The 22,210-nt window shown below is 37.8% G+C and overlaps 1 protein-coding gene across 3 annotated transcripts in view; it reads left to right on the forward strand.

Annotated features, from left to right (window-relative positions):
• Positions 1-22,210, forward strand: part of OSBPL9 (oxysterol binding protein like 9) — a 176,829-nt gene that overhangs the window by 60,536 nt on the left and 94,083 nt on the right. For all 3 annotated transcript variants that reach the window (XM_077779835.1, XM_077779836.1, XM_077779837.1), the window contains exon 3: positions 4,194-4,272. In XM_077779835.1, coding sequence (XP_077635961.1) covers positions 4,194-4,272 — 79 coding nt within the window. The remainder of the gene's footprint in view (positions 1-4,193; positions 4,273-22,210) is intronic.

The raw sequence follows: 22,210 nt of genomic DNA on the forward strand, positions 1-22,210 counted from the left end.
TCTCCTAGAAATAAAAAAAAAAAAGTAAATAAATAACAATTAAAAATTTAAGAAAATAAAATAGGCAAGTAGAGATCCTATGACCTAGCAAATTCACTCCTAGGCTTATACCTAATAGAAATATAAGTATATGTTTAATGAGAGAGATAAATAAGAATGCCATGGCAACACGATCCTTTGAATCAAAAACAGAGACAACGTAACTATCTGTCTATAATGGGACTGTAAATAAATTGTGGAAAATTCATACAAAGGGATACTATATGTAGCAATAAAAATGAAAAAACTACTGCTATATACAATAGCATTGATGAATTTCACAAACATTATATTGAATGAAAGAAGCCAGACACAAAAGAAAATATATTGCAGGAGTCCATTTGTATAAAGTTCAAAGACAGACAAAAATAATTTGTAATGTTGGAAATAAAGATAGTATTACTTTCGGGACAGAGGGTGGGGCTAATGATTAAGAAAGGTTACAAAAGGAGCTTCTTTTCACTGAGCTTATAGGGTTATGATTTATGTATATGTCACCTTTCAATATAAAGTTGTTTTCAAATGATGAATATGAAATATGTATATATGCCTGGGTCATTGAAAATATTTATTGTGATTTAGGTCTCTATGATGACAAGGTCTAGGGCAACACTCACTGTCCAGTAGAAATTTTTGCAATTATTAAAATGTTCTGTATCTGTACTTAGTTTCGTAGCCACTAACCACATGTAGTGGCTATTGAGCACTTGAAATGTGACTGAGTAACTTACCTTTAAATTTTACTTAATTTTAATAAATAAAATTTAAATAAAAATGTGTGACTAACTGGCTGTTTTGGGTAGTGCAAGTGTAGGATATTGCCATTGGGAATGAGTGACTGAAGGAGAATGACAGTGAAGTTTATTTGAGTTGAACAAATCAGGAAACTGAGATGTCAGAATGTCAAATGAATTGTACATCTGTATGTTGAAAGATGTTCAGGGTAATGGCAAGACCCATTTGGACTGGGAGATTGTTAGCTATCTTCCAGAGTCTTCAAGGAAGCATTTAGACAGAGGAGGGATAAAGTATACGGGGCCAGGAAAGAATACTTTCTCCTGTATAGGTTGTCAAAGGTATTTAGGTTAACTTCAGCTCAGATCATGATCTCACAGTTCGTGAGTTCCAGCCCCAGCTCAGAGCCTGGAGCCTGCTTCAGATCTATGTCTTGCTCCCTCTGTCCTCCTCCCCGCTCACACTGTGTCTCTTTCTCTCTCAAAAATAAATATTTAAAAGAAAAATTTTTAAATTTTGATTCTGGGGGCACCTGGGTGGCTCAGTCGGTTAAGTCCAGGTCATGATCTCAAGGTTCATGATGAGTTCAAGCTGACAGCTCAGAACCTGAAGCCTGCTTTGGATTCTGTGTTTGCACTCTGTCTCTCTTTCTCTCTCAAAGTTAAATAAACATTAAAAATTTTTTAAAAAGAAGCTCCTTTGTGAAATAGGAGGTTGTAGCTAGGGGGAGATGTGGGGTTTTGCTTTGGTTTCATAAATGGTCAGTAGTTGAGCTTGAGAAAGGACATAAAAATGTGAAATTAATTGGTGTGTTTGGTTCCCCCCCTCAGTGTATGGAAGAAATCTTGGGACTCAGTACATATAGCGCCTCTGTTTGTGGTAAAGAGGAAGGGGCTAGTTATTTGTTAAGAGTGTAAAGGGTAGTTGAGCCAGATTTTGAACAGTCTTGATTGGTATTATGAAGAAATGTTGACTTTATCTCTTAGTTCCTAGAGACCCAAGGAAGGTTTTAAATATCTTTTTCTCTTGTGAGAGTCTGTGCTTTAGAAATATTACTCTGGCAATAGCAAAAGACTGGACTAATAAGGAAGCTGGACTGAAGGGAGACAGACTGACTGCCTTATCAAGCATGTAGTGATGAGAGCCTGAATTTGGGTGTTGGCAATTTATAGATGGAGAAGAGTTGACATAGTTGAGATTATAGTTCATTGGTGGAATGAGCACAACTTGTGGGGGTGGAATGAAGGAGGACATATGTAGAACCTAGAGGTTTCCATCTGTGAGTTGACCAGGTAAAATGGTAATTTACATTAAGGGATCTAAAAGAAAGAACAGACATTTGTGATCGGGGTGATTTATAACAGCTTTGTTGAGATATAATTCACATACAATGCAATTCACCCATTTAAAGTATACAATTCAGTGCTTTAGTATATTCACAGAGTCCTGCAACCATTTCCACAATCAGTTTTAGAATGTTTTCAGTAAGAAACCCATACCCATTAGCAGTCACTCTCTATTTTACCCCAATTCTTCCTCTGCCCACAACCCTAGGCAAATATTAATATACTGTTTCTCTCTATGAATTTGCCTATTTTGGACATTTCATATAAATGGAATTATACCATATGATCCTTTGTGACTAGCTTCTTTCACTTAGCATAATGTTTTCAAAGTTCATCCATGTAGAGATAATTTTTTCCCTTGTACTATACTCACCTCTGCATGTTTTATCTCCTTCTCTAAAATACAAGTGCCTTGAAGGCAGGAACTGTTGTTATATCTTCCAGAGCTGTATCTAGCACATATTTTTGTATTTAGTTATGGCTTAGCAAATATGTGATACATCTAACTCCGTTAACCGGAATGATCCACTCCCACACTTGATTATCCACTGATGTGTGTTTATATTTGCTGACATGAAATAAGTAGGTATCCTGCCATCAGTTCTGGTACTGACATTCGTTCTTTGTGTAACCTCATTTGGGTAAGTCATTATACTCTGAGGAGATACTTTTCTTATCTGAAAATGGGGATAACAATCCTAACTGAATCTGAAACTGAAAAAATAAGATAATTCAGGTTGATGGGATTTGAGTATAGTTGGGATTTATCCAGATAGCCTCTGAGAAGAGATTTAATAAATGTTTGGCTCTGTTGCCTAATCCTCTTGTGATAGGAGTAGCCTTTTTTCATGAGATTAGGTATTTTGGCCCCTTTATTTTCAACCCCCATTTTCAAAGTCCTGCTTTTGTCTGAGGTATACTGCTACTTTTGCCACCATACTGGGGCATTTTGCCTATCTCCCGTTCTCTAGCTTTTCTCTCTGGCGTACTTTAGATGCTTATTTATTTATTTATTTATTTATTTTTCCCCCTAGGAGAGAGAGAGAGACAGCATGAGTAGGGGAGGGTCAGAGAGAGAGGGAGACACAGACTCTGAAACAGGCTCCAGGCTCTGAGCTGGCAGTCAGCAGAGCCCGATGCGGGCTCAAATCCACCGACTGTGAGATCATGACCTGAGCTGAAGTCGGATGCCCAACCGACTGAGCCACCCAGGTGCCCCTAGATGCTTATTTCTTAAGGACACTGATCAGTTATACTCCCTGTTTTGAGTAGCTTCCTTTCTCTTAATTCCTGTTGTCTTAATGAGCTGCTGCTTGAGGTTGAAGACAAACAAGTAAAAGATTAAAACCCAGCCTATCCACTTTCTTGATACAAACAGCTTATAAATGCGTTCCCCAGCTCCCCTGTCTTTGGAGAGTTGTTCATGCTTTTATTTAGAAAACACAGATTGGATGTGTACTTGAGGGTCAAGTATCAAAATAAATAATCTAGTCCTTGACTTCCAAGATCTCATGACACTTCAGTGGGAGGAGGCAGACATATGAACAGATAATTACAGCAGAAAGCGGAAAGTGCAGTTGCACAGCCATGTACAAGTGGAAGCATACTAGGAAGAATTGATTGGGGTAGTGTTTTGAAGCAAGTGTCACCTGACATTTCTGCACCAAGAAGTGTAACACAGAAGCCTCCTGCTGAAGAGGACCTGCATTCTTTGACCTCACAACAACTGGGTGAGGTGGAGGTTTCTGACCCCTCAATTTTAGAGTATTTAAAGCTCAGAAGGGCTCAGTGACTGACTGTTAAACACAGATTCTAGACTCAGCTTCTGTGTTTGTCCCCTCCCCCCTCACCATAACCATGCTTATGCAAGGATAGAAGGTAGCCATGCAGAGCACTATAGTGCCTTCCTTTCGTTCTTCCTCCCTAAGCAAAAGTAGGGTCTCAGATTCCCCTTTTCCGTGTCTAGCTCATTGCCAGTGTCCTCGGTGTATTAAGCATTCCAGGGCTGTAGCAGTAGTGAATATTGCTGATGTCATTGTTTGCCTTATTGGGATTTTGCTCTTTGTTTCACAGGGAGCTGTGATTGGTATAGACGATGAGGACGACAGCACCTTCACAATAACTGTTGATCAGAAAACCTTCCATTTCCAGGGTGAGCTGAAAGAAGAGATTCTCTCTCTTCACAATCCCAACTGCTTCTTTCCTTCTCTTTTGGGTTGTTTGCTGGATGACTTGAATGGTTTTGCAACTGATCCTGCATGAATGAGTGCACAGGAACGTTCTGGATGAAGTGGTGCTGCAGGTTAGGCAGGGATTTGTATCTGCAGTGGATACAGATCTATTTGAAACGACTGTGGATCTGGCTGCAATTGGAGATTAAAAATTTAAAGGATAAAAATCAGTGAAGGGAGAGAGTAATGGGCTGCTGCTGCTGCTGGCTTGTGTTTACAGAAGGTTGCTGATCTTCTTTATCGAGGAGTATGGTTCTGCTTCTGCATGAAGAGTCTAAAGGCTGATTGTGAAGGTTGCAGTGTTTGTGTAAAACTCAAAATGTAAATGAAATTGAAGCTAGTGGCAACCTTTGGCTTAAAGGTTTTGCTTTGCTTCAAGAACTGCAAGTTTGCATTCATTTCATCTGTATTTCTGTGTCTTGTCTGCTAGCTGTCATTTCACTGCTGTTATCCTTTTTATAGTTAATAACACCAATGCCATCTGCCACTGCTATGTTTCGGCATTGCATGCTATGGTTCACCGGTAGAAAGGGTAAGGTACTGTATGATCGTTCTCATTTCATCTTGCTTTGAAAACTCTAAACCAGCAAATAAAAGTCGATTTTAATGATGCTGTCCTAATGTACCTCTCATCAATTAGGAATGCCTATTAGCTTTGTTACTAATGTTTTTGTCATTTTGCCTATCCAGAGTAACGTCTGTTTTACATTAAAGTAGTCCATGGAACTTAGAAATGAGAAGCTTTGGAGATGTTAGCAGTTTCTCTGAACTGCAGGTGACAATGCGCTGTGATAGATGCTAGGTGTACCAGTGTAAATAAATATATTAAATAAATTGATAGCTTAAAAATGTTTTGAGATATGGAGTCAAACAGTGACTGGTTATATTATATGAGGTGTTGAAACAGTTATTTTCCTTCCATGTTAGAATAGTATACTGAAGTTATTTTTCTTTATTGTCTTGTTTAAGAAATTGACACATAGAAATGAAAGATGCGGCTTATATAGGATAAAGACAAACCAACATAACTCAATAGTGATATTTCTAATGCTTTTAGGAAAAAGCATCCTTAAAATATTTATTGCATTTGGTCATACTCTTTATTCAGAGCTGCTTAACTAATAATGCTTTCTGAAATTTTCCACTGCATTTAACTTTATAAAACATTTTAAATCTTATTATGAAAGCCCAGGGCCTTTATTTTTAGGTTGAATATATAATGTTGCTCATAAACTAAAGTAAATAACACCCCCACACTGAAACTCTTTACTTAAATGAATATGAATACTTTAATGTGTTTCAAGTAATAGCTGCTGGCTGCAGGTGAAGGCTGCAGTATAGAATTTTCTCCTCTGCAGTTATTAAGGAGATACCTCCTTTGGACTTTCAGAAGCTGTATTGTTTGCCTGTTTAAGGGAGAGGAGACTCAGACCTCTAGAGTAAGGGTACCTGTACCTTCTAACTTACTTTTAAATTATTTATGTTTGATAGTCCCATATTTCTGTGGCTTGCTTGCACAATAAGCAATTCCTTTAATTCTTTTATTGATTTAATGACAAGTGTAAGAGTTATATGTATTTTTAAATGAATTCTTAGCTCTGGGACTGTCAACTTGATTAGTTTTTTCTACCCTAATAGTAATGGGAGCTTCAGACAATATGAGATTATCTGGCTTTTGTAAAGAACTCAGCAGGATTCCCTATATTCTGTATATTCTTGGCAGTAATGAGAGTATTTCACGTAGATCCCTTCTCATAAGAAATTCTCTGAAAATTTGGTAAAAAGTTCTCAAAGTCTGATAGATTCTGTATTCTTGATTAGAATTGAAAACAAGTTTGGCTGATATATATTTGTATATGTTTAAGTGTGTTGAAGTTTTTATTTAATTTGCCAGAATTTTTTAAAGCAAATAAGTATCAGTTGATGCATCTATAAAGCAAATTCTACTTACTATCGGCTATTAAAGGGAAAACTAGAATTTGTTGAGATACATTCATTTATTCAACATCCATTTTAAGGTCTGGGGTTACAGTAGTGAACAAATCAGATAAAATTCCTTACCTCTTCCATTCTGGTAGATATAAGTCAATAAGATATAAGTAACATATATGTTAGTAAAGTATAAGTAAATAAGACAGTACTAAGTCCTGGGGAGAAGAAAATAAAGCAGGAGAGGAGAAAATGAAATACAAGTGAGGTTGTGTATGTAGGGATGGAGGTGCTGAAATTTGAGAGTGGCCAGGGAAAGACTCATTGACATGGTGTCCTTTGGTGAAAGACCTGAAGGAGTGAGGAGACAAGCTTTAAGGCTTTATTGGGGTTGGTGATGGGGAGTACATCATGCCTAGGCAGAGGGAATAAGAAGTGCAAAAGAATGTGTCTGCCATATTTGAGGAATAGCAGGGAGGCCAGCTCTGATTGGAGTGCACATAATCATGGGGGAGGGTAGTGGGAAATGAGGTCTATGAGGTAACAGAGAAGCTGGTCATGTGAGGTCTCATATGTTTTAGTAAGGATACTGAATTTTACTGAGAAGCCATTGTAGGGTTTTGAGCAGAGGAGTAACATGATGTGATTTTTTTAAAATGTTTTTTTATTTATTTCTGAGAAAGAGAGAGAGAGAGGCAGCATGAGCAGGGGAGGGTCAGAGAGAGAGGGAGACACAGAATCTGAAGCAGGCTTCAGGCTCTGAGCAAGCTGCCAGCACAGAACCTGATGCGGGGCTTGAACCCACGAACTGTGGGATCATGACCGGAGCCGAAGTCGGATGCTTAACGGACTGAGCCACCCAGGCGCCCCCGTGATGTGATTTTTTTAATAGTATCAGCGTGACCACTTTGTTGAGAATAAAATGCAAGAGGTAGGGACAGAAGCAGGAAAAATAGTTAGGCTGTTGTAATCCAGAGAGGTGATGGTAGCTCCCACGTGGTAGCACTGAGGGTAGGGAGGCAGTGACAGATGGCTGAATTATGTACGTGTGTTTAATCAACTTTATCGAGGTATAATTAATATACAATAAAATGTACACATTATGAAGTTCAATGAGTATTGACAAACATTACTCATAACTGCTACCACAATCAAGATATTGAACATTTTTGTCACTCAAAAGATTTCCTTTCTTTGTTCAGTCTCCACTTTCAGCCGCTGGCCCCAGGCAACCACTGATCTACTTTCTATCATTATAGATTTTTCTTTTGGAGAGTTTCACACAAATGGAATCATACATTATGTCCTCTCTTTTGTCTGGTTTTATTTTAGCTCAGCACAAATGTCTTTTTTTAAGTTTATTTTATTTATAAACATCTACAAATAAGTTTATGTTTAATATATAAACAGGGATGCAGGGTGCAAACAGAGGGAGAGAGAATCCCAGGCAGGCTCCACACTGGCAGCGTGGAGCCTGATGTGGGGCTCAAACTCATGAACCATGAGATCATGACCTGAGCCGAAATTCAGAGTCAGACGCTTAACCGAATGAGCCATCCAGGCACCCCACATAATACTTTTAATATATATCTATGTTGTTACATGCACTGGTAGCTTGTTCCTTTTATATTGTTAGGTAATTGTCATATGATGACTATATTTTAAAGGTTAAACTACAGCATGTGAGAGAAAGGAGTCTAGGTTGAAACCAAGATTTTTGGTTTGGCATGAGAATGGAGTTGCCTTTAACTGGGGTAGGGAAAATTGCCAGAGGAACTAGTTTGGAGAGAGGATGTGGGCATCAGGAACTTATTAGCCTTGGACATGTTTGTTTATTTATTTTAATTTTTTTATGTCTTTATTTTATTTTGAGAGACAGAGAGTGAGTGGGGAGGGGCAGAGAGAGAGAGGGAGACACAGAATCTGAAGACAGGCTCCAGGCTCTGAGCTGTCAGCACAGAGCCCAATGTGGGGCTCGAACCCACGGACTGTGAGATCATGACCTGAGCCGAAGTTGGACACTTAACCGACTGAGCCACCCAGGTGCCCCAACCTTGGACATGTTTATAAACAAGTTCTAGATACCTATCAGACATCCAGATGGAGATGTCATGTAGGCACTTGAAATGTTGAGTTCAGGAGAAGAGTTCATCCTGAAGAAATAGATTTGGGAGTCATTGGCATATAGATGGTATTCAGAGCCAGAAGAACTTAGGAGTAAGTGTAGAGAGAAAAGAGAGGTCCAAGGAATGAGCCCTGGAATACTCCAACCATTGCTTATAGGGCACAGAGCTGAGGTAAAACTAGCAAAAGAGATTGAAAAGAAGCAGTGAAAAAGAAGGAGGAAAACCAAGTGAATGTAGTACCCTAGAAGCCAACAGACTGTTTCTACAAAGGGGAGAGGCGTCAGCAACTGTGTCAGATGCTCCTGATAGATCAAGTAAGTTGAGGGATATGCAGTGATCAGAGGACTTCTAACAATTAGGAGTTCACTGACAACCTTGAGAAGAACAATTTTAAGATGGAAATGTAGACAATGCTTTCAAGTTCTACTGAAATTACTGAAACACAGCAGTAGCTTGAGAGGGCAATGGGAATGAGAGTAAGAAATTTTTTTGATGATAAGAGAAATAATAAGATGTTTTTATGCTGTTAGCAGTGATTCAGTAAAAGGGGGGAAATTGATACAAGAAAGGGGGGAGGTTGCTGGATGTTACTGAAAATACAAGAGAGGATGGGATCTCATGCCGTGCTGACGCATTGCCTTTCGCTATGAGCACAGACAGTTCATCCGTAATAACAAGAGAGAACGTCAAGAGTATGGAAATATATGTAGGTAGATTGTTACCTATCACCTTCATTTTCACTATGGTTTTAATCTAGCTGCTCTCCACATCCTATATCCTGAAACATCATTTATTTATAATAAAGAGGATTGGTACCAGGAAAAAGATTTTTTTCCCCAAAACAATAGATTACTTGTTATTACAATGATTCCCAGTTCTGGTAACTTACTTTCTCAGAATGTCTCTAATTTTAAAGAGATGCCACAAAATTATCAAAACAAAGTCAATATAAATTAACTTTGGATTTGAAAAAGAAATACTCTTATAGTTATTTTTCTTTAGGTAGTCATTGACATTACAATTCTAGCATGTTAGAGCTTTAAAAAGGTTTGAAAACTACAGTTTCATTCTGTCCTTTGTCAGAGATTAAAAACAGTTGCCAGTTTATCTTTATAAGCTGACTCTTTTCTTTTGAATAAGGGCAAATAATCATTCCCTTTCCTATCAGTCAACCAGACTTGTTTGCATATAGATTCTCTCATAGACAGTGGATGAAAAGCAGTTTTGGTATTAGACTGACTGTTGAATTCAAACATTAATTATGTATATAGTATGTGTAACTCCCCATTTTCAGAACTGAGAATATACTGGTAAATAAGACTTGGGCCATGATGTCAAGGAGCTTGTAAAGAAGTAATTGTAATGTAATGTGAAATATACTGTAGTAGTAGAAATACGTATAAGACACTGAAATAATGAAGGCAGTCACTCAGTGTTTCACAGAAGAGCAGAGATTTTGTTATCAAGTAATTATTTTTATAATAATCAAAATTAAAAATCATAGTAGCTGCCAAAACTTCAGGGTGTTCAGAAGTATATAATGTAAAAATTAAAAGGTTCCTGTAACCAAGCCCTGCCTTCCTCCACTTCCTCCTTACGTTCTTTCTGTGGCAGATTTCTGAAGATTGGACAAGTTTGTTAGGCTAAGGGATGTTGTAGCATGTGCAGAGGTATGGAAATATGATGCTGCCACCGTGTTCAGAGAACTATGAAGGTTGGTGCTGTTAGAACAGTGGGGAGATGAGGCTGTAGATATAGGCAGAAGCCTACATCTAATATAGAGAGGTTATATTTTTTATCCTGAAGTCAGTGAAGAACCAGTGAAGCAGAGAAGAGACAGAGTGAGACATAAGCTTTAGATAAATAGCTGTGATTGTTGATAAGGCCCTGAATGGGAAAGCAGTAGTAATGGGGAAGGAGAAGAGGAAATAGACTTGAGATTTTTAGGAGGTAAATCTGTAGAAACTGCTGACTGCTGGGAAATGGGGGGTGAGAGAACGATAGTAGTAAAGGTGACATTCTTGGCTTGGCATACTGTTTGGATGTTGTCAACATCTGAAGTAGAGAAACTAGGGGAACAGAGGTGGTGAGGGACTTCTTATGTCTGTGGGACACTTAGGTATAGATGGTGATGGCAGTTGGATCTGAGTCTGGGCTGAAGATGGAGATTGGTGCTTATCGGCATATTGCTAGTAAGTAGAAGTAGCAGGTGAAAAATTGAATGCCTAAGAGCTAGGTAGATAAATGAGTGAAGAGTAAAGCTAACTGAAGACTTTAGCAATTTGGAAGGCTCATGCCCTGTTGGAAGTTAGTTCCTATTCCAGACAGTTGTAGGTTTTCGTAATGCTTATCCAGTGTTGCCAGATCATTCAGTTTTTCAAGAGAAGCCAGAAATCCAGACTTTTTTGTGGGCAGGAGTTTGACTATGTGTGTGTTAAATCTCCAAATTAAACCATAACAACAAATTGTGTAGGCCAATGAAATACATCTGTGGGCTAGATAAAACCTCTCTGTATTTTCAGTCTCTGATTAAAACCATAGAATAGTCACTAGGAACTTTCTGGGAGAACTGAAGGAGAAGAAAGCTGAGGGGGTGCCTGGGTAGCTCAGTTGGTTAAGCATCCAACTCTTGACTTCAGTTCAGCTCATGACCTCGTGGCTCATGAGTTTGAGCCCTGCATCGGACTCTGCCTTGATAGCACAGAGCCGGTTTAGGATTCTGTTCTCCTTTCTTTCTGCCCCTCCCTTGATTGCTCTCTCTCTCTCTCTTAAAATAAATAAAAATAAACCTTAAAAATAAAAAAGGAGAGAGCTGAGGACCAAACCTGGGAGCACAGTAGGAGAGAGCTGAGGGCCAAACCTGGGAGCACAGAAACCATCAACAGGCTCAAAAGAATGATCAGAGAGATTAGGATGAAAGCTATTACTTTGAACCTATGCCAGTACTGTATGTATTAGTTGCATGTCAGTAGTTCATATGGTTCAACCTAGTAATAGAAGATTAGATAGTCTATAGTTCACACTAATAATTAGAAAATACGCAGTTATTTAAATTTTACCTTCAGCTAACACTGAATCTATTTAATGCTTTAATATATATAATGATTTACAATGTTACTCGTAGTGTATTGGGATAATATAATGATAGCTACATTTATTGGATGTTTATTTTATGCCAACACTGTTCAGAGTTTTACTTCCTTTAACTCAGTTATCATGACCTTAGAGAGGTATTAATACTGTTTTTATTTTACAGATAAAGAAACTGAATGCCACAGACACATAGGTTTTGTAAGGCAGAACTGGTATTTGAACAAACAGTTGCGCTGTAGAGCCATTCTCTTAACTGCTACAAAAACTTATTGTAGAGATTTGTAATTAGTCTATAATTAATTTTTATAATTTTATCAGAAGAGGAATTAATGTCAAATATGAGGAAATTTAGTTTACAGTGCAGTTTAATGCAATTAAAAATGTTTATGATGTTAATGTTCTACATGTTCCATTACTTAGTAGAGATAGAATAGTAGTGATGGTAGTAAGAAGCACCACTATTACTACTAGTAAATATCTATGATATTATTATTATATTATGAACCAGGCACAGTGTTTAACAGGCGCTGTACTTTACTTCCATAGTTCCTAAACTCCACAACAACAAACGTAGTTTTAGAGTTAGAGAAACTGAGTTTTAGAGAAGCTAAGTGTCTAGGATTGGTGGATTAGCACTCAGGTCTTTCTAGATCAGGTCTCTCTAGTTCTTGAAGTGTGCTGCCAGACCAGCAAGATTAGCATCACCTGGAAACATGTTAGAAACATAATCTCTGGCATGGCCCCAGACTTGCTGAATCAGAAACTCTGGGAATGGGCCCTTTGTAGTGATTCTGATGCACTCTGAAGTTTGAGAGCCATTGGTCTGGTTCTAGTGGTTTTACATGTTATTCCAGTTTACTCTCCTAACAAACCTACTACACATTAGCTGGAATATCTCCAATTTATATGTGAGTGAAATGAGACACAAAGAGTCAAGTGACTTGGCTTTGATCTTAGGTTGTCTTTTAGTGTGTCCTAACCTACATGCAAGGGGTATTTTGCCTTAAGGAAACCTGGTGTATGAACAATCTAAATTTTTTAAAGATGAAAATTAGATGTGATTAGTTCTTCATAAAATCCTTTGCTTTCAAAGACTTTACTGAAGACCTCATTTAGGCAGTATGCTCTCCAAAATTATTTCAAGTATGAAATTTGTTTGCAAATTTATTTGGATGTATTTTTAAAGCAATACAAGTTACATAAGACACAATTTTTAAACATAAAAAATGTTTACATTAGAAGAATCTTCAAGAATTGTATCTTAGTGGAAATCGGCTGTGCTCGGGCTGATAGCTGACCTTTTCAACTCAGTCCATTAGAGCTTGCTCATTTATTAAAATGCAGAATTACTACAAATCAGCCTAGTGGTGAAAGAAAGTGTTTAATTCAGGAAAGTTATATTGATCAAGTGTATTAGGACATCATTGCCCCTACTGCATTAACATTAATCAACGCAGCATGACACATCCTCATCATTAATCATTTAGAAGAACAGCCAGTACATCATTAGAGTAACCTTGGTTGTAGGCTTAAGTGTCTTTTGCTTAAAAATAATCATTTTGGGGGGGCGCCTGGGTGGCTTAGTCGGTTAAACGTTCAACTTTCACTTAGGTCATGATCTCACGGTTTGTGGGTTCGAGCCCCGCGTCGGGCTCTGTGCTGACAGCCAGCTCAGAGCCTGGAGCCTGTTTCAGAGTCTGTATCTCCTCTCTCTCTCTGACCCTCCCCTGCTCACGCTGTCTCTCTCTCTCCTAGAAATAAATAAAACATTAAAAAATTAAAAAAAAAAATAATCATTTTGGGGTGCCTGGGTGGCTCAGTCGGTTAGGCCTCTGACTTCAGCTCAGGTCAAGATCTCACAGTTCTGGAGTTCAAACCCTGCTTGGGGTTCTCTGCTGTCTGCACAGGGGCAGCAGGGTGGGGGTTGGGGATGGGGAGAGTGTGCCATTTGGGATCCTCTGTCCCCTCTCTCTCTTTGCCCCTCCCCTGCTCACATGTGCTCTCTCTCTCAAAAATAAATAAACATTAAAGAAAATAATCATCTGAAGAGTGCCTGGGTGACTCATTTGGTTAAGCATCCATTCTTGACTTCAGCTCAGGTCATGATCTCTCACTGTTGTGAGATTGAATCGTGCATGCACGCACGATCTCTCTCTCTCTCTCAAAAATTGTCTCAGTCTTCTTATTATTGGTAAACAGATTCCATTATCTTGTGTTGATTAATGACTTTTTAAAAAATTTCCCTTTGCAGTTTTATATGATAACCCCTCCTTGAAACCAAATAAATAACCATTTAAAGACTTTGTGTAAAGGTATAGTAAAGCAACTATAATTCTTTTTTTTTTTGATAATTTTTTCAATAGTTTATTTTTATTTATTTTGAGNGTTCAACTTTCACTTAGGTCATGATCTCACGGTTTGTGGGTTCGAGCCCCGCGTCGGGCTCTGTGCTGACAGCCAGCTCAGAGCCTGGAGCCTGTTTCAGAGTCTGTATCTCCTCTCTCTCTCTGACCCTCCCCTGCTCACGCTGTCTCTCTCTCTCCTAGAAATAAATAAAACATTAAAAAATTAAAAAAAAATAAACATTTTGGGGCGCCTGGGTGGCTCAGTCGGTTAGGCCTCTGACTTCAGCTCAGGTCAAGATCTCACAGTTCTGGAGTTCAAACCCTGCTTGGGGTTCTCTGCTGTCTGCACAGGGGCAGCAGGGTGGGGGTTGGGGATGGGGAGAGTGTGCCATTTGGGATCCTCTGTCCCCTCTCTCTCTTTGCCCCTCCCCTGCTCACATGTGCTCTCTCTCTCAAAAATAAATAAACATTAAAGAAAATAATCATCTGAAGAGTGCCTGGGTGACTCATTTGGTTAAGCATCCATTCTTGACTTCAGCTCAGGTCATGATCTCTCACTGTTGTGAGATTGAATCGTGCATGCACGCACGATCTCTCTCTCTCTCTCAAAAATTGTCTCAGTCTTCTTATTATTGGTAAACAGATTCCATTATCTTGTGTTGATTAATGACTTTTTAAAAAATTTCCCTTTGCAGTTTTATATGATAACCCCTCCTTGAAACCAAATAAATAACCATTTAAAGACTTTGTGTAAAGGTATAGTAAAGCAACTATAATTCTTTTTTTTTTTGATAATTTTTTCAATAGTTTATTTTTATTTATTTTGAGAAAGAGGTAGAGAGCAAGTGGGGGAGGGACAGAGAGAGAGGGAGACAGAATTCCAAGCAACCTCCATGTATTCAGCACAGGGCCTGATGTGGGCCTTGAACTCACGAACTGTGAGATCATGAACTGAACTGAAGTCAGACACTCAACTGACTGTGCCACCCAGGCACCCCTGGTATTATCATTTTAAAAGAATGTCAACAAAGTGCCCCTCCTAAAAAATATTTTTTAATGTGTTTATTTCTTATTTGGTAACCTGTTCATTCCTTTGTCCATTTTGTTGTTGGTGGTGTGCTCATCTTTTTCTTATATCCTTTTTGAAAGAGAATAGAAGACAGTCTTAAATTCATTCATTAACCCTACTGTCTGAGAAATTGCTAATAGACATTAAGTTATCTTTCTTACCCAGTTTGGAACATGACTTGGTAGGTGCTAGTGTGAAGAGTATATAAAAAGACCTGTGAAGGAAATAATTTCCGTAGTTTAGTATATAATGTGTACTTGAAAATCTACATGAAAGTAAATTACATGAATTGCACAAAGACCAGGGTGTAAGGAGGACATATTCCTGCCATCTGCTGTAGAGTCTGTAATGACACCTTGCCTCTTAGACATAATATTTATTTATAAGATCTATTCATACATTTTGTTTCCTTCAAAATTAGCCATATAGGCATTAGACCAGTCTTATGTGCCAAAGTCTAAGGAGTGTTCCATTGATGATAAAAATTTACTGTTTTCAGCATGCCTAATGATTTCTCAATTATACTATGTTTATAAAACTTCTGTTTATTCCTATTGACACTTAATTTTTCTATTAAAAGAAGAGTAGAATAAAATGCCAAATATATTAATGTGATTGCATTAATATATTGGAGATGCTGCTGCTGCAAGAATTAAATTGTTACACAATGTAGTGGCACAACATGTCCTTTTGTTGCTTGATACAAGAAAATTCAGATTTTCCTCTGAGGAGTTCGTGTATAAGAAAGTGTAGATTATATGAAAGTTGAATAAGCAAGTACTGCATATATAAAATGTAATGTCATACCTCAAGAAACTTGGGGGACTCAGCAGTAATTTGAGGGACAATTAAAATCTAAATTTTATGTACTTGTAAGTTAATAGTTCAAAGAAGGCAGTGATAATGATAGATTTTCCATGGTTTGCAAAGTTTTAATGAAAGCATTTTACAAATGCAATCTTGTTTAAAAGCAAAAATGGGAGATGGAAGAAAGTACAGTGGCTCTGGTTGAAGTCAGAGGGATGAAAGGCCCAGAGCTCTGCCCCAGGCAGCTCCTGGGCAATTTTGAGAAAATAACAGTATTCAAATTTATTTCTTCCCCCTGTTCATGTATTTGTTCATTTTTATGGCCAACAAATATTTGAGTGCTTATTGTATGCTAAGCACTAGGCTAGTTTCTGAGTATAAAGTAGTGAGCAAAGTGCTTATCTTTGAAAGCATCTCACATTTTGAAAATCATAGAGGAGGTTTTCTCGTTGTAGTTTCATGTAGTTCTCTGACTCCAGGTTAAATATCCCTCAGTTAAGCTCTGTCTTATGGTAATGCCTAACTGCACTCATTCTTGTTTTACTTTTAGACAACTAACTAGCTGATGAATTCTAAGAAAATGCTCTTTCTGTTTAGGTCATCTTTGTCTTTTCAATCTCCTTAATTAACTCCACATGCAGTTTATGAACATTCATTCTTATGATTATGGTGCTTTAATCAATGTAGTCCACATGTAACAGTCCAGCATATAAATTGAAGTTGTATAGTTCATCACTGCATTCTCTTAATATTAAATTTAGAGGACCTAAGAGAGTTTGACTAATATCCCCCCTAAAATTATGATAATTCAGAAAACTGTAAAGAAGCTGCAGTTTTGCTGGATTGCTGGCTTTAACGAGGACATCTGTTTTGGGTGACTGTCTAATAGAAGGAATCAGAGTATCATATGAGAGAGAATAGAGCTGAGCCCTTGCTTGTGGGTGATTTAAGTCAAATGGTGAATGGATGTCATTGTGATTTTTTTTTTTTTTATCTTGGGGAGGATGATTGGATACCTTTTCTGGTGAAGGTGATTATATTTTAGAAGTGACCCTCAGATGAACAAAAGGAGGAAGTGGAGTGGAGAGGAAGCAAGCACTTCATTTAAGGGTGCAGATAATGTGCTAGGCACTGTAATCCTCCTATGTGCATGCTTATGAGATATTTTTATTATCATTTTATATATAAGGAAACTGAGACTTGGGAAGAGTTTTTATCCAAGGTAACATGTATAAGAGGTGGATGAGTCTGGATTCAAATACATGCTATTTTCATTATATAGTGCTGCTTGTTCATGCCTTTCTTCTCTGTTACTCTTAGCCACATTGACTTCTCTTTTCGCCATGCCTTTGCCTCTTTGCAGCTCTAGCTTCACTGCTGTTTTCTCTTCCTTAGTACAGTGTACTTCCTAATTCTGATAGTAGTTAGTGTTTTCATGCTATCAGATGGTTTAGTTGTCAGTTTCTCCTGTACTTAGTGTATCATTGTTGCTGGGCAGGAGCCCAGCAAATTCAAGGGAATAGGGACATTGGTTAGAAGACAGTGGTGTGAATCCTGGCATGAAGGATGAGGTGAGTAATCTGTGACCAAGTGTTAGGGAGGCTTGGAAAACTGGCCAGAGAAAGACCCAGGAATATTCCATTGTAAGGATTTAGAAGGCAGAGAGTCAAATATTTAATTTTATTCTTGTTCCCAGTGCAGAGTTCTCTTAATATGTCAACTGAGAGAGCATCCCAGATTCTCTTCATATCTATTCCTCCTTTGCAGAGGAAGTCCTGCTATCTAAGAAGCCTAATGTGGAGCAGGGGGTCACCAGCAAAATGAGGATGGCAGTATCAACCTTCAGAATTGTTGTAAGATTAGAGAAAATGCATATAAATACTCAAGATAATGTCTGGCAAATAGCAGGACTCAAAAATTAGTGGCTGTTGCCATTATTATTTTTTAATTTTGCCTCATTTTGCTGATGGTCATACTGCTGTTTCTGGGATTCTTTTTTCTTTTTTTTCTAGCCTAGGGTTTGAGCTAGAACTAACCCAAATTAGGTTCTTGAAAATGCCACACACTGAGCATGATACCAGGATGCAGATCTTATTCCCTGCTAATTCAGGGAGCTCTCGATTTAATAACAGGAATGACTACTGAGAATATTTATTAGAAAGGTAATGATGAGGATAGCAGCTGTGTACAGGTTCTGTACCAAATGTTTACATGCATTTTCACATTTTTAACCTTTTTAACGCCAAGAGACCAGAATGAGGAAACTGAGGTACAGAATGCTAATCATTTATCCAGGGTACACAGTTTAGAACAATAATTATAGTATAATGTAAACATGATAGAGCATATGGAGAAGAGAGAACTAGTGGAGTCAGGGAAGCATCATAGAAGACACTATTTTGATGCAGGTTTTGAAGGAGGAAAAAAGGGATAGACAGAGCTAGAAGCCAAAAACAAACAAACAAAAAAACTTTTACCAAACTTTAGAAAAAGGAGAAACACATTCCAGGTCCAGGGAAACTATGTACAAAAGCTTGGAAGTATAAAAAAACGATGACTTGTTTGAGAACTGTAAGGAGTGTAGCATGTTTTAGAATAGATGGCAGTTGAGGGGAAGGAGGTATGAGTTCAGTCTGGAATTAAATAGATCATCAAAGATCTCATGGGGGCACCTGGCTGGATCAGTCAGTGGAGCATGTGACTCTTGATCTCGAGGTTGTGAGTTCCAGTCCCACACTGGGGCTAGAGATTACTTAAAAAAAAAAAAAAGTCTCAGGTACCGAATGATAAAATACCTTCGCTATAAGTTAGTGAGAGGCATTGGGTATTTTAGCCAGGGAAATGTCATTATCACATTTATGGCTTTGAAGGAACACTGGGAGCTATTTGCAGGATGCTCTGGGGAGAAGTGAGATTGGAGTCAGGGTGCCCAGTTTGGAGCTTCCTGCAGAGGTTTTGGTGAAATGTGATGAGGGCTTGAATAAAGACAGTAAGAGTGCCCGAGAAGGGATAAACACAAGATGTGCAGCAGAATTTGGCAACTAACTGCATGTTAGAGGGTAAGGAAAAAGAAGTTCAGAATTATCCTCAGCTTTCTGACAGAGTAGTGGGAAGATGGTGGCACCGTCGTTTGAGATTATCAAGGACTGTGCCTTTTTCACTGCTCTGTCACCAGTGCCTACCTGCTATGGACATGTATGCTCTGAATTTTATTTTATTGGATGAAAGTGTAATTTTGGAATGTATCAGGAGTAAATACAGTTGTTAAGGAAAAATAAATTATCCAACTGAAGGAGGAAGCTTTGGAACTTTAGATTCCTGAGAAAACAATCTTCATTTAAAAAGAGTCACCAGACCAGTGACTTCAGCTTGAAAAGAAGTACTCAGATATGTGGGAGCAGTGTTTGACTTTTACTTGCACAGGATATGTACTGATTTTTTTTCATTGAAAGACCGTGAGTAGAATATAACTATTTGAAGAATATATATTGGTTCTTGACAATTTTTTCTCTGTACAGATTTGTAGCCATCTTGCAGAACTTTTGAATATGAATCATATGGAGTCCTTTCCTTTTAGGAATGTACATTTTTAGGTAATTGAGAAAAATCAAGGTAATTCCATATATACAATATACAGCTAAGTTTTAGTACTGTGGACAGGATGGATAATGGTGGACAGAGAGAAGCAAATCTGAAGTATAGGCTATCTGGAAAGAAATACCCTTTTCTAGTTTTATGTACAGATACCAGAACTAAGCTAACATTGTTGTCTGATGTTTTTTAAGCATGATATATCATCATTAAGAATTTCTTTTAATGTTATTTACACTTATTACTTAGTGAATTGGTTTAAGCATAGTGACTTGATATATATTATTTCAAGTCCTAAGTTATACGGAAGGCTGAAACAATAACATTTTACTATATCTAGATTGTGTTTTATAAGATAGAGTTAAAGCTTATGGAATGTCTTAGTTTATGTCTGAGTTTAAACTGCAGTCTTGTTCTGGAAATATATGCTTTCCTAAAGAATGGTGGAAATAGTGTATTAACAGCTTGTAGCTAAAAATAGAGAAAGAAGGAAGTAGCTTATTGATACCACTGTGCCTGAGCAAAATTCCTTGGAGAGCTACTGGAGGAGGACAGAGAGTGAAGCCTTCAGAAAAGTTGCTCAGTAGGAATATTGTATGATTATAATGCAGATGCCTCTATTGTACTTTATACCCCAAGGTATATAAGTATACCTTAAAAAATAAGTGCATATTTTTTGAAGTCTTAAAGGGCTTCCCTACCCATGGGGTGCAGGAATAACACCTATTTTTAAAAAACTCTTTAAGCATTTTATTTAAAGTAACATAAATCAGTCATTATAGTTTATTATTAATATGATTTGTTACTTTGTTAGGCCACATCTATTTTGGCCTTCTTTACCTTGGAAGTGGACAAAAGAATTAAGTAGCAAATACTCTTTTTTCTTATAGATCTGTTTTACTGCCTTCCTTTAGTTTTCTTATTGGATTTTCTAACACTTATTAATTTTTTTTCTCTTTTCTTTCATTGCCTAATCCAAAAGTTGAGTGATTATATACCATCATTCTTCATTTTTGAGTAACACTTAAACTTGGAAATCAGTGAAAGTATTTTAGAGGTTCTGTATTTTTCCTTATAAACTGATATTTGTCTTTAGCTTCTCAAAATCACTCCCTATCCCTTCTCTCCCTTCCTGTCCCCAGAATGCATTTAAGACATATTCCACTTTTTGGCTTCCCCTGGAGAAGGGATTATTTTCTAACAACATATATTTAAGTACTGACTGATAATTAATAAACTCAATAAAACTTTGGTAATTAGATTCTTTAGGAGGTCAAGTTTGCCAAATGTCAGGATTAATCGAATCTGAGTCTCTTCAAATCCAAAGGAAAATTTTGCAGCCTGTCATTCCCAGTCTGTTTCTCTTTCTATATTTTCTATGCTGTGGAATAGTACTTCCATTGACCCAGTTAAACAAATTTGAAGGCTTCTCTTTCTCTGTATCTGCATTCTCTACATTTTCTCAACATCAAAGAATTATCATGTCCATTGGATTCTACCTGTTCTCTATCCCCTAAGCCACTGGCAGAGTCCAAGTCTTAATCACTTCTTACTTTCATAGTTTCTTGAATATATCATTTTTAACTTCCTTCTTTCCTTTGTTCTAGTTTCAGATCACCCTCCTTATTCTGTCTGGGTGAGCTCTCTAAAACCATCTTATTCTTTTTTTTTTTTAATTAAAAAAATTTTTTTAATGTTTGTTTATTTTTGAGACAGAGATAGAGACAGAACAGAGTGTGAGCAGGGGAGAGACAGAGAGAGAGAGGGAGACACAGAATCCAAAGCAGGCTCCAAGCTCTGCACTGTCAGCACAGAGCCTAATATGGGGCTTGAACTCACAAACTGCAAGATCTTGACCTGAGCCGAAGTCAGACATGCAACTGACTGAGCCACCAGGGCACCCTAAAACCATCCTGTTCTTAACATTCTCTTACCCCCTGCCCAATATTATAAGTCTTTAAGTCTGAAAACTCAACTCCTAATTTTTCTTTCTTTCTTATTGTTATTTTTTATTTTAGAGCAAGAGAGTATGAGCAGAGGAGAAGGGAAGAGGGAGAAAGAGAGAGAGAAAAAAAGTCCAAGCGGGCTCTATGTTCAGTGAAGAGCCCAACGTGGGGCTCGATCCCTTGACCCTGGGATCATACCCTGGGCTGAAATCAAGAGTCAGATGCTCAACTGACTGAACTACCCAGCTGCCCTTCAAATCCTAATTTTTCTTAAACTCAAGATTAAGGAATACTCCTTTACTAAAATCTAGGGTTAAAGTGGTTAAGAAACATCTGCTGGAGCTAAAATTTTAGGGTGTATGTACATAAACATTTGGTGAGGATTTTCATTTACCAGGGATAATTTGACTTAGAAACATGTAATTGTAGAATGAATTGAAAAAACCCCATCAATCTGCATTTGATTTTCATTGTCTGCTTTGACTGAATCAAAGATATCCAGTTGCCCAATACCATGCTGGCTCTGTCCAAGAGAAGCATTGTATTGCTTCAGATAGTCAAAACAGAAGTTGTGGGGGTGAGAGAAACACTTTTGTAAATATTTGCTTGTGTTTTATTCATCAGTCTGGAGACTTCAGCAAAACTATTCCTAGATCTTTGAGAGAGTCAATTGTGGCAGCTTTAAAGGATACTAAACAGAAATAATGAGTTCTTAGGAAATCCAACCTATTTTTAGATTTCACATATAAAAATGGAATCATATACTGGATAATGAAATCATGGATCATTACTCCTCATTCAGCAAATATTTATTGAACACTTGTTGGCCTGGGATGATTATCAGGGCTTGGGTTACATCCATAAATAAAACAAAGATCCTTGCCTTCGTGGAGCTTATATTCCCGTGGCAGGAAATGGACTGTAAATAAACAACTCCCCCCCCCCCCCCCACA

Source organism: Crocuta crocuta, unplaced genomic scaffold (genome assembly GCF_008692635.1).
Source record: "Crocuta crocuta isolate KB4526 unplaced genomic scaffold, BGI_CrCroc_1.0 scaffold168, whole genome shotgun sequence".
In the NCBI taxonomy this organism is placed as follows: domain Eukaryota; kingdom Metazoa; phylum Chordata; class Mammalia; order Carnivora; family Hyaenidae; genus Crocuta; species Crocuta crocuta.